Genomic DNA, 12,809 nt, shown 5'->3' with positions numbered 1-12,809 from the left:
GTGACTGTGCCCCCGCCAGCCAGCACCAAGACCGTGCCACCTGTCATGACACAGGCTGTGCCACCTACACCTACTCCTCCGGCTCCCCCGGCAAAAAAGCAGCCAGCTTTTCCAGTTTCCCACATTCCACCCTCTCCCCCTGCTCCTCCAGGCCCAGTGCCGCCACCCACCTTACCCAAGCAGCAGAGCTTCTGTGTAAAGCCGCCTCCCTCCCCGCTGTCTCCGGTGCCCTCGGTAGTGAAACAGATAGCCAGCCAGTTCCCTCCCCCCCCAGCCCCTCCTCACGTGGAGTCACAGCCCTTAAAGCACCCTGCGGCAAGTGTGGCCCCTCAGTCCCCTCCTGCTGTAAAAGCAAAACCCAAGTGGCAGCCCAGCTCCATCCCTGTCCCTTCCCCGGATTTCCCTCCTCCTCCACCGGAGAGCAGCCTGGTGTTTCCTCCGCCCCCGCCCCCGCCTCCGCCGCCTCCTCCACCGCTGGCCCCGGCCCCGCCGCCACTGCCAGCCACTCCCACCGCTTCTCCCGCCTCGGCTTCCGACAAAAGTGCATCTCCAGGCAAAAAGACGAGTAAGACGTCCAGCCCCGGGGCCAAGAAACCTCCCCCAACCCCTCAGCGCAACTCCAGCATTAAGTCCAGCAGTTGCGCAGAGCACCCTGAGCCCAAGAGACCCTCCGTAGACAGTCTAGTGAGCAAATTTGCATCGCCAGCAGAACCGTCGGGGTCTCCCAGCAGAGAGACCCCAGCACCTCCGGCAGCGCCCCCCAAACCTGGAAAACTGAATCTTTCTGGAGTTAACCTCCCCGGAGTTCTCCAGCAAGGATGTGTATCAGCAAAAGTATCCGTTCTGAGTGGGCGTGGAAAAGACTCCGTGGTAGAATTTCCTTCTCCTCCATCTGATTCCGACTTTCCGCCTCCTCCACCTGAAATAGAGCTTCCTCTGCCGCCCATAGAAATTCCAGCAGTATTCTCGGGAAACACCTCTCCAAAAGTGGCAGTCGTCAATCCTCAACCACAGCCATGGTCCAAAACTTCCGTGAAGAAGGCCCCTCCACCCACACGACCCAAACGGAATGACAGCACCCGCCTCACTCAAGCAGAGATCTCTGAGCAGCCAGCAATGGCCACAGTTGTGCCGCAAGTGCCCACTTCTCCCAAATCCAGCCTTAGTGTCCAGCCTGGATTCCTAGCTGACCTCAACAGAACACTGCAACGGAAGTCCATCACCCGGCATGGCTCGCTCTCATCCTCCCGCATGTCCAGAGCAGAACCCACAGCCACCATGGATGATATGGCATTGCCCCCACCTCCCCCTGAACTGCTTTCTGATCAACAGAAAGCTGGTTATGGAGGCAGTCATATATCGGGCTATGCAACCTTGCGGAGAGGACCCCCTCCCGCTCCCCCCAAAAGAGACCAGAATACCAAGCTCTCAAGAGACTGGTAGTAGCTACCATAGGACTTTATTTTCATGGTATCTGTAATCAGTTCTACAATCAGCTCACCTGATCACCTATGAATTCTGGTGTTCAGAGCCTCCTAGTATGATGTTGTTGTTATTCAGGTAGTATCCAGCTATATGTGTGTGTACATGTACGTGGGCACACATAGCTATACACATATAGTGTATGTGTATGTATATATATATATGTATACATATGTGTATGTGTATATATATATATAGCTGAGAGTGAGTCTATTTATTCCTTTTCTCTCCTAATCTGAAAATAGGTTTGTGTATCTTGGGTGGAAGAGTCCTGGAAGGGGATGTGTGTCCTGTCCCTTATGATTTCTATTATCTGTCATGTGGAGTGGACCAAAACTTATAATGACTTATTTAGAAGGCATTTTATAAGTGTCCATGCACAGCCTGACTGTGCACGTTGTGTATTATATCTTAAGGAATAGATGTACTATGTGCTCTTTCTCAATTTGAGAAGACAACAGAATGTTTGGTGTATCAGTGGGGCTTTTGTGTTTGTTTTTTCCCCATTTGGCTGAAGTTCGAACTGCTTGACTGACACTTCATGACTATACATGAAGGGGCACTTTAAATCAGGAGACTCTGTCAGCATCACGGACGGAGAAAGAGCGCAGTATGGGGAAGTCTTCACAGACCCTGTCATCTGTCCATGCGTGTGCATAGGAAGTAAATATGTGATGTAACCAAACCATTCTAGTTGCAGTATTGCTGCCACGATCCCACCTGTATCTAGGACGTGTTGTGTCACAGGTAAGCTCTGCCTACCATACATGGATAATTTAGTACTATAATCCCAGGTAGTTCTTTTTGTACTGTTGGAATCTTTTTCATGAGCTTTGCGAAGCCTCATCAAGCTTGGCTTCATGATCCTTGCTTTGATTTGTTGTGAGAGAATGTCTGACACAATCCCCTGGAATGCTCCGTCCCACCAGTTATAGTGTGTGCTTTAGGTAAGATGTTGATAGTAGATATCTGTAGACAGTTGCTATATCAAGTATACACATCCCATGTCCAAAATAGTGCATCATTACAAAAAACAAAATTACCTTCTGAAATGCGTATGTTTTGTGCGTTGCTCTAGGATGGGTGATTAGGAAAGAACAGAACTGGCCCTTGTGCAGGTATCACTAATCAGGTTGTACACGGATTGTAGTGCATAACAAAGAATTCATTTAAGTATGGGACTGCCCTACAGGGAGGGAAAAGTATAAATGAGGTTTTTGATGATTTCATCCTTAGCTACCAGAGTGCACTAGGATTCTTGCTTGTTGTAGCTTGGTTGTGGAGATCTGTCCAGGTTAACCAGGTGTTCTGATGGAGTGGTGTAGTCCGAAGTGACATTACATATTTTGCATGTGCAGTTTGGTATAACATGGAATCATTGCTCTCATCACACACTACAATTCTGTATGCTTCACATTATACTTATGCTTTTTTTTCGTCCTGTGAGTTTTCCTTGATATGTGAAATATGTACTGTCTCATTAACTTATGATGATAAAGTGACCATTACAAATAAAATGCAATCTCAGAGCTGCTCTTATACAAGAGAATAAAAACTAGCCAACCCAGCAGTGATAAGTGAGCACATCTTGTAATGAAAGTCTCTACCTGTTGTGAATAAGGATTACCGGTGCAAAATAAGGATTGTCCCATAAGGATAAAGTGGTATCATAGCAGTGGGGCAGAGATAGTTAATAACTCAAGAATAAGCAAAAGTTGTACTGTGTACCTAAGATATTCCTGTAAACCCACCTCCAGAAAAGCATGGCACCAGAGGGGACATGAAGTGGCACCTCACCATTGCCACATCACCAGGATATCATTCTGCATATTCATGTGCTTACAGAGCAATAAGAATATGTACCTTTGTGCATTTTTTAAAGCCCTGCTTCTTTAAAAGATATTTTGGACTTTTTCATTTGTTCTCAAAGTTCTCTGTGCTTGATATCCTTAGCTTATGAAGTGACCTTTAACACATCTGCACTGTTATATGTAAGTACGCACAGCGGTTTGGGTAATGGTTGAGTACAGATCGCTATGCTGCACTGTCACTTACCAGTGAAGGAATTTCCCATTGTGTTCTGCCTGCAGCTTTATATTCTAAGGATCACTCTTATTTGTGGGGTAAAGTTATTATGAATCCAATGGCATAGGGTCATTGGACTAGGGTTTTTGTTGTGGTCATGTCATGATGGCCTTTTTTTTTTTTTTTTTAAATGGAAGTGGACTTCAACTTTCCTTGAGGGGAAAAAACAACGTGCCCTCAATCCTCTTTTACCCATGATTTGAGCCCTAGGATACGGCCTCTGGTTAGTCATTGTAGGATTCCCTAGGACTTCTTGCTTATGTCAGTCTTGATAGTCATCCTGAACCGATGGTTCCAGCATGATCACTTTCCTGAAAGAGCAGCCATCCTTTAGAACGCTCCCGGCACCAAGCAGAGAGCAGGGCCAGAGGAGGAACTCTCATTCTTACCCCAATCCAATGGCTAGTCTACAACAGGCTATTTTCCTTTACCTTTCTCCAAACACAGAGAAGGCTATTCATCTTTTCCCCCTTTGTTTTGTATGAAACATTGAATAAAAAAAAAAAAAATCTTAGATTGTGCTTCTAGTGTTTTACTCCCTAGTGGAGTGTTTTTAAATTTGGGTTTTTGTTAGGATGTAGGGTTTTTTTTTTTTTTTTTGATCCTACTCTGTTGTTTTTGTAACTTTTCTCTGGTGTGTTCGTGGAGAACACCTGCTGCCAGAGGACACTAGTCCTGTGCCTTCTTCCACTGCCTTCCGCTCAGTCGCTCTTCCAACCCCACATAGCTGTGTGTGGTCAGAGGAGAAAATCTGGACAGCCGACTTGGCTGTGTTGAAAAATGAACAGCATGGATGAGCTCATCGTGCTGCTGACGGCAGTGCAAACAGGTGCCTATTTCAGCTAGTGACTCAGTTAATTAGTGACACCCTTAACTTTTACCACAGGTTAATTTCAGAATTGGATCACCCTGGGCTTAAAGTTTTGGCACCAACTTGGAAGGACAGCGAGCCTATTCTGTTAATACAACAACTTACAGTAGGATCTAAGTAATAATACAAATGCTAGACTATTCTGTCTGGCAATTTTATTCAGCTGGGCTTTTACTACATTTCTTTAGCTGCTGTAATTTTAGGAAAAGTATTCTTAAGGTTTTTATAGGTACTCAGTTAAGTATAAATTGGTTTTTAATTTTGGGGACTTTTTAAGATGAAAAAGATTGATGATGTTTAAAAATTATAGGAAATGATTTTCATGAGAAACTCTCAAAGTAAGGTAGACATGATGGTGTTTTACAGTCCTCTAAAATCAAGGTGCTCCTGCCCACTGACGGCATACTCTGCTAAGGGCTGTGAACTCTCTTGGAAGTCCTCTCTATGTAAGTTTACTTGCCACTAAAAACAGACTTTATCAAGAAAGTTTACACAAAATTGGGAGATCGTGAATAAGTAATTCCAGTGGAGTGACCACTCTTAGATCAAGATTTAATAGGAGCTGTGCATCCAGTTAGGATTTCAGAAGTGACTGTTCTGGGGAAATACAGCTGCTAATCTGCTTGTATCAGGGATGTAAAGTTATAAAATAGCCTGGAAAAAAAGCTTCAGGTAATAGTATGGATTGGTTTTGACTATCAAACCCTTTGTCACCCTTTTTTTCCCCTCAGCTAAAAGTAATTTCATGTTACAAACAAAGGTGATTTTAAACAAAAACCTTTTCCCTAGTTTTATGTTAACAAACTTTTTTATATCTTCGGAGGTAATAAATTATAACTGATTTTATTCAAGTTTAGACTACTTAAACCTATATGGCCCTGTATGATTACAGGAGTAATGACTTGCTTTAAGTACGTATAATAATTTGGATTTATACACTTGATGAGAGAATGTCTAGTCCTAAAACTCCCTTTCAGGTTTCAAGTACCTTTTGGCACTTCGAGTCTTGTTTACATCATTTATTTATATAAAGTCGGTTAACCCTAACCCTGTAGGAATATACGATTGCTCACAACTTAAGATTTGATGCAGAGAGATGCAATACAATTAAATATCCCACATTTTTAGGATTTATTTTCCTTTAAACATTCAATAGAAGAACATCTCTATACTTTTAACCAGTCCCTCTCCAACTAAACAAGTGCTCTGTTCTTATTGTGCCCTTAGCAGGTCTGTATGTAAAAGAAATCTGAAATTTAGCTGTAGAATAAATTTGCTAAATAAAAAGAACATACTTGAGAAACACATAAGGGAAAACATCTCCAATTCGTTTGCTCTTTGTTGAAGAGAAGACACTATCTGCTATAATCCCCAGTGCCTTGAACTCTTTTGGAGGAATGATAGCATTTATAAAAAACGATCCAACAAGCAAACTTTGAGGTGCTAATGAAAGAGAAGGAAGATGAGTATTTGTAGTTTGCGCAGGAATAGAAAAAGTGTCTGTCTGTCTCACAAGAGATGGCTTCATCTAGCCGAATAGGGTCTGGCCACTTTCTACCAAAGACATTTAGAGAAGTGAGTCGAGTCAGGGTGATGGTGAATACTACGTATTAAAAGATAGCTAAGTTCAGAAGTGACCACATTGATCACGGATGGCTATTAATACCAAGCTCATTATTGTTGAAGCCTCAACCTCTTCTTAGGCAGAACATGCTTGCAGCACTTAATGTCTTTGCATTTTGGGAACTGTCCATTGTTTGTTAGATTTATTGTAACCTAATACCAAAAACTGCCATTTTCATGATTCTTACTTCCTATATATTTTTTCTCTACTTGTAAATAATCCCTCCTCGAAAATAAGCATTAACTGGAATGTTTCAAATGATTTTGCTTAATTTTATCATTAGCCACTAGTGAACTCCTTTTATAGAAATGTACAATTATGGTATCATTAGCTTGTGCTAAATGTTGTAAAAACATTGTTTACTGTTTCAAAGGAAAATTGCACATTATATTTAACGGGGATTGCTCCTTTTCCCATTTCTTTAAAAAATGGAGTCAAGGCTTACACTGACATCTAGGCTGTGGGAGCTTTGCCATAAATAGATACAATGTAGGAATATAGTTTTTTAAAGCATGAAAAAGGTGGCAAAAGGAACTGCATTATAAAGTACCTGATAAGAGGACATTATTCAAACAATTATGATTATGCACAGCTCGGTGAAAGTGAAGTTAACAATTTTTCTTTAGGCTTTGTTGCTATTTTCTTCTGCTTAAATGTACGCTCTCATTTCATTATGTGCCTTGCTCCCTGATTGTGCAAACCTATATATAGATATATATATATGAGAGAGATATATTCAGTACTACTGAAGATGTTTTTTTGTTCTACTGCTGGATTAAGTTATTTTCCATATTACTCTCCTACCATATTACTGTCAGTGAAATATTGTAATGGCTTAGGACAGTAGTCATACAGTCAGTGTAAATTTGTTTTCAGTTATGTGTTTTCATTATGTCAGCTTACCCAATCCTTAATAAAAAGAATACATAGATTTCATTTAAGCATGGGGACTTGACTGTTTGTGGATCGGCATCACTAAAAACTTGGTTTCGCTGTTCATGTTGGTGGTACACCCATAAACAGGCTGTGCGGTAAAAACAAATATGTTCAGCTGATTAACCTTTAGTTTGTAGTAACAGATGAGAAAGCGTTGGCTACTAAACTACATTAGCAATTAATTAAGTAGTTATAATAAATTTTAAGATTTTTCTTCGAGCTTTGCTCTCAAAATTATGTGCTGGCCTGCCATGTCCAGGTATGTACAATGTAGATTTATGATATATTTACAAGTCACTATTGTTGGCCAAACTAGGGCACAAAAAAGCTTCTCTTTTTAAAGAACAGTATTTGGGGGCAAAACCCTCATGTTAATTTAAAGCAACAGGGAAGGATACACTTCAGCTTACCTTAGTAATGTTACTTGCATAAATACATTCATTCACAAGACATTTGGACATACTTGTAGAATTTTATTTAGGTCAAGTTCTTAGTACACAGCAACAGTTTCAAATACAATTTTGAAATTAAAAAGTGAATGTCCCCCCAACTCATCTGGAGGTGGCTTAATGGCACACACAAGAAACATTACTGGCAACAGACTGCTCCCTCAGGTTTTCCTGCATGACTTCTACTCAACTCAGAACACCAACCCTCTCTGCAGGAGCTTCAGAATACAACTGGCCAGATCACAAGTTGTTTACATTCTTTTCTGTAAACCATTTTAAGAAAAAGATGGACACAAAATATGAAAAACTGCTTTTCCATAGAATTCTGAAGTTGCAAAAGACATTTCCATTTTAATGTGAAAATAAGCTTTTTGTGTTTTTTACAAAAAAAAGATATTTTAGCAAGGATCATTTATACGCAGCTAGGCCCTATTTCATTTGTCAATTTTTTAAAGAATTATGAAATTCTTAAGAAACAGGAACAAAGATCAGCATAAAGTAAACTTCAGGTAATGAGCACAATGCCTGTTTAAGAACTGTTTTATAAGGCTCTCTCAAATAAGGCTTTTTGCTGTGCTCCTGCCAGTGTTGAAATAATAGAACCTATTTTTGCTACATAGTACTGAGTATAGTAGTAGAAGGGTTAAAACGATTACTTTCACTAATTATGGTTGCACTTAGTACACTCCTTTCAACAGTTTGAATACTGATGGTATTTATCAAAACAGCAGATCTTTTCAAGTATCTTCCTGAAGACATCAAGTAGAACTCAATTTTTAAAGAAACCTATATATAGCACACTGAATTAAGACAGCTGTAGAAAGAGTACCAGGCGTGGAGTCAGGAACTCTACTGTTGTTAACTAGCTGTTATCTGAAATGACACATCTAACCTCCTCAGTTAAAATGGAAAATGAACTAACATTTTTTATATCTCATCTAGCTCTAAAATTCTATGATTCTAAGTAAATCATGTGAGGGAAATCCTCACCTTCACACCAGTCAGGAGTTCCTGGCCAAAGAAGTTCAAAAGTGAACAGATAGATAGGAAGTGATTCAGATCCCTTCTTTTCGAAGACTTGGCAGTCACCTGCCAATTCCCATCAAACCCTTTTCAAGGGGAAAGGTGGCCTTTAGGACATGTCATGCTCTCGCCACCAAGGAGAAAAGGCAATTAAAGGAAGAGTTCTTAAAGGTACCTGCTAAAAGAAAATGAACACAAAAGGATAAAAGTGAACTACCACCATATTGATGCCTCTCCAGCAGAAAAATCAGAAGAAATCACCTGTAATCAACATATGACAGCTAAGGAGCAAAGCTGTATCACAGACATCACTGTAAAGATACATAAAACCTTCTCTCTAGCTGGGTAATAAACAGCAGCAGGAGGGGGAAAGAAGAGGAGGGATAAGAATGTCTCACCTAGTGACTTTTAGCAACACAGCAAAAGTAGCAGGCCCTTGCCAACCCTAAAATGGGAACAGCAGGTACCCCTGAGGGAGACAAAAGGCAACTCGAATGGAAAATACTGATCAAAACATTTCAAAAGATTCATATTTACTCCCAATACAGTAGGCTGAATCTCTCAGGTCTAGATTTTGACACTAAAATGGTTTTTGATGTATTGCCTTGGTCATAAGGTCAACAAGAAAGTAAGTGTATTTTCATTAATTTCCCCATGGCCTTTCAAACAGTAGTACCAAAAGCAGTGGGGGTGGGAGGGGAGGGTCCTTAAGTCACTTTTAAGGAAGAAAGCACTTCAGGAGGAAAAAAAATTCCTTCTTCCATTAGATTCCCTCTATCCTGTTAAAATGGTTGCTTCCTAGTCCGGTTTTAGACTTGGATCATCTTTGCCACAATAGTATATATCCTATAAGATTTCTGCATTCATTTGGAATTCCTACTACCATCTTGTAGTTTATTAAAGAAATGGGGAAAACTTATGCTAAATCAAGAAATACTGCCTTCACAGACTATTAATAGCATGCAATCTATGAAATATTACATACATTAAAAGTCTCCAATTACTGTAGGCCTGGCCTATCATCATTACATAGTATCCTTCCAAGACAATATAGAGAATTCAAAACTGTACAAAAATTTAAAATATGCAGAAAATCCAACAGGTGTTTTTAAAACAATCACACAAATTAGTGCTAAATAGATAAAGTCAGCTGAACCATGGATCCCCCTCTGCTGCAGGTCTTCAGTATGAAGGACTTCAACGTCTTCTGCACAACACAATCCAGGAGGGGTCCAACAGGCAAGCTGACCGCCACCGACTGTTTTGTACAATTATCTTCTCTGCTTCTGTAGGTGTGAGCTGTGAGAACTATACTGGATTTCAAAATACCCTCTTGCTTTAAAAAGCCACTAAACTTTCTCAGCACAAAGCTATTTAAGTAAAAACTGGAACATCTAATTTCAAAACAAGTTTTCCTAGTTTTATACACCAACACTAAGAAAAGTTTAATCTATCCAGGTCCATAATGAACCTGAAGGCTCAGAGGGCACTCAGGGCCATTACTTTGAAGGAAAACGGGAGTAGAGAACGTTAAGATGACCTAATAAAAGCATGGAGCCGAGGCAAGTTAGTGAAGACTAATTGCAAAGTGTTGAAGAAATCTAAAAGCGAACAGCTAATTTGCAATGTGGGGGAAGAAAACCCTACAAATTTAAAATGAAAAGTCTTGATAAGGGAACTCTCTGGGTCGCAGTTAAATGGTGATGAAGTTTTGTGCTCAGATTCTCAAGCAGAATATTAACTTTTGCCTACACCATCTGAATTCCCTCATACACTAGTGTGTACTTGCTCATTTTTCAAATTCCTCGACCTCTACTATCCTGTTAAAAGGCCTTCACTTGAAATAAATGCAGCTATTGCCTCTCGCCTTTCACCCTTCACAGGAAAATAAGCTGGCAAGAGGGCTCTTCTGGACGGGTCCCTGGGACTGGGACAAACCCAGAGCCGTGTTGGGCCTGTGAGCTGGCCTGTCATCACCACAGCACCTGCCTGCTGAGCAGCAGGCCCTCCTGGACGTTTCCACTATTTCTTACACTGATTAAAGAAGTGATGAGTAAAGCCATCTGCCTTACCAACTCCACTGAATTTGAAGCTACAATTTGTACAGACAGAAAAAAATACTTGTTTCTCTCAACATTATCTTAATTTTTGCCAATGTAAAGTATTTGGCCTTAGACCTCTTATCCCACTATTCTTAGTCTGAGATACAAGGTTCAAACTCCTACCAAAAGCAGCTACTAAAGCCAATCACACAAAATTGGGAGAGTATTTCCCTTTCCTAGAATTGAGTAAACAACTCAACAGCAGCTAACACTGACCATTAACAACAGAGAGAACAGTAGCAAGCCTTTTGTTCCCCAATGACTGTCAAGAGACTTGAAAGTAACTATTTTCCAAAAAATAGTGAAAGAAGTAAAGAAATAGCTGATCTGACCTCTTACATTCTACTCCTGGAAAGAGTGCCGAAGGCAAGGGTTTAGGATGCCTATTGAGCAGAATGTTTATACAGTTCAATCTCTTCAGAACCTCAGGAACCTCACGTTAGGAGCCTACTTCAGTATAGGATCCAGGCTACCACACTTCACACGTCTGGGTACACAAGCCATTAGTGGTAATGCAGTCTCATGCAGCAGCAGCACATTAAAATCAAGCCAGCGATTGTTAACCACCCTCAGAATGTTTGGGGACTCATTTCATCATCCTCAATCTACAAACTGAAAAACATGAAGGGATGCAAGTCAGCAGCGTTAACTGATCTGGTGCACTCAAGTGCTGAGAGAATGCAGAATTTACAGTGTTAAGAGGAAATAAGCCATTGAAACAATTATAAAAATGGTTAAGTATGGTATTTCAATACTAGTTCGCTCCTCCTCATACAAGTGGAAGAAGTGTGGGGTACGGGTATGGCACGAGACCACAAGGCTGACCCTTTAGCACAGGCACTGAAGAAGATCCAATGCCAGATTCTGCAGGAGGAGAAATCCCAAGAGTGTACAGTATTCCTGAGAAAGATCCCAGATTTTTTCTGAATCAGTCTTAACCTGATTTGTTTTACAGAGTTATGCTGTTATACCTCTGATATACATAGAAATGGTCACTTTATTTCAGTCCAAACAGCTCAGCATAGTACAAATAATGGCAGAAAGACCCATTTGTTCAGATTCAGCTTGCTTTTTTAATACTGGGGAATAAACCAAAAAACATAAGTAGTTTGTGTCATTTGTATCCTTCCTTCATTTCACTGGAGGGGAAGCCTCAGGGCCTTTTGATAATCTGGGAAGACCTGACTATTCAGGGAAGTATAACCCTGCTGAGCTTTACTCAGAATAATGCATGATAGACTCAACATAATTCCCGGGAAAGAGCCCAGTCACTCCATTCATAACTCCCTCATACCAACCATCATCATTCTTCTTGATGACATAAATAATGGCTCCTTCCTGAAAGGACAGCTCATCTTCCTTGTCTTTTGTATAATCATAAATTGCCACAACTAGAGGGGAAAAAAATAGTATGTGAAAAGAATAACATTCTTAGAAAGACAAATAATATCCATCCTTTCCCAACTTCTGCAGCACTTCAAACAGTGACTTTCTAAACACAGACTAAAATATTTGTTTCCTAATACCCAGTTCTGTACAGTGGAATCCCATCTTGGAGAGGTTAGGTTCAAAATGGCAAAAAATAAAAATAAAAATAAATCACATTTAGTCAAACTTACCTTCAAGACCTTATGGAAAAATACCTCATTGAAGAAAGATCCACAATCCCAGAATCGGGAAAGATGGCTGCTACTTCAGTTGAGCTTGTATTGAAGCACCATATTGTGTAAAAGCACACATCTTTAAACATGAGACTTATACTAGTGCAGTGAGATGCACCATAAAAGGCAAGTGAGAAAATGAGAGAGAGTAAGGGAAGAGCAGATTTACATCTCCTTTCTCAAACTTTCTAGAACTTATATTGGCATAAAGTAACGTGTGTTTTAAAAGAATATATATAGTTGAATCCCATCATTCACACTTGTAGGAATTCAGTAAGTTAAATTGGGATACCCTGTAACTTGCTCAACTCCATGTAAAGATTTATCTTTTTTACAAAAAGATCCCCTGTACCTTTATTATACCACTCAGAACGTCACTCAATAAAGTCTCCATCTAGCCATCATTCTGATAAGTATATACTGACTATTGGTTTCTCGTGCAACCTTGATCTTCACATTAAAAAACAAAACTACAACAGGGACTTAGGATGTAATGCAACTTGCCATAGTTAATTTTTGTTTTTGGCTTGCTTTAGTAAAATTTAAATGGCTTTCTTAATCTCTGAATACTGCCAT

The 12,809-nt window shown here is 40.3% G+C and overlaps 1 protein-coding gene and 1 pseudogene across 14 annotated transcripts in view; one reads left to right on the top strand and one right to left on the bottom strand.

Moving 5' to 3' along the window:
- Positions 1–6: 6 nt before the first annotated feature.
- Positions 7–7,003, top strand: LOC144217842 (ras-associated and pleckstrin homology domains-containing protein 1 pseudogene; annotated as a pseudogene).
- Positions 7,004–7,450: 447 nt separating this feature from the next.
- ABI2 (abl interactor 2) overlaps positions 7,451–12,809 on the bottom strand; it is a 115,423-nt gene continuing 110,064 nt past the window's right edge. For all 14 annotated transcript variants that reach the window (XM_077747653.1, XM_077747656.1, XM_077747659.1 and 11 more), the window contains one exon: positions 7,451–11,963. In XM_077747653.1, the coding sequence (XP_077603779.1) occupies positions 11,788–11,963 (176 nt within the window). In that variant the 3' untranslated portion in view covers positions 7,451–11,787. The remainder of the gene's footprint in view (positions 11,964–12,809) is intronic.

This window comes from Crocuta crocuta, unplaced genomic scaffold (assembly GCF_008692635.1).
Source record: "Crocuta crocuta isolate KB4526 unplaced genomic scaffold, BGI_CrCroc_1.0 scaffold159, whole genome shotgun sequence".
Classification (NCBI taxonomy): Eukaryota; Metazoa; Chordata; class Mammalia; order Carnivora; family Hyaenidae; genus Crocuta; species Crocuta crocuta.
Note: the sequence above shows the minus strand (reverse complement) of the source record. Positions and strands in the feature narration are given on the sequence as shown.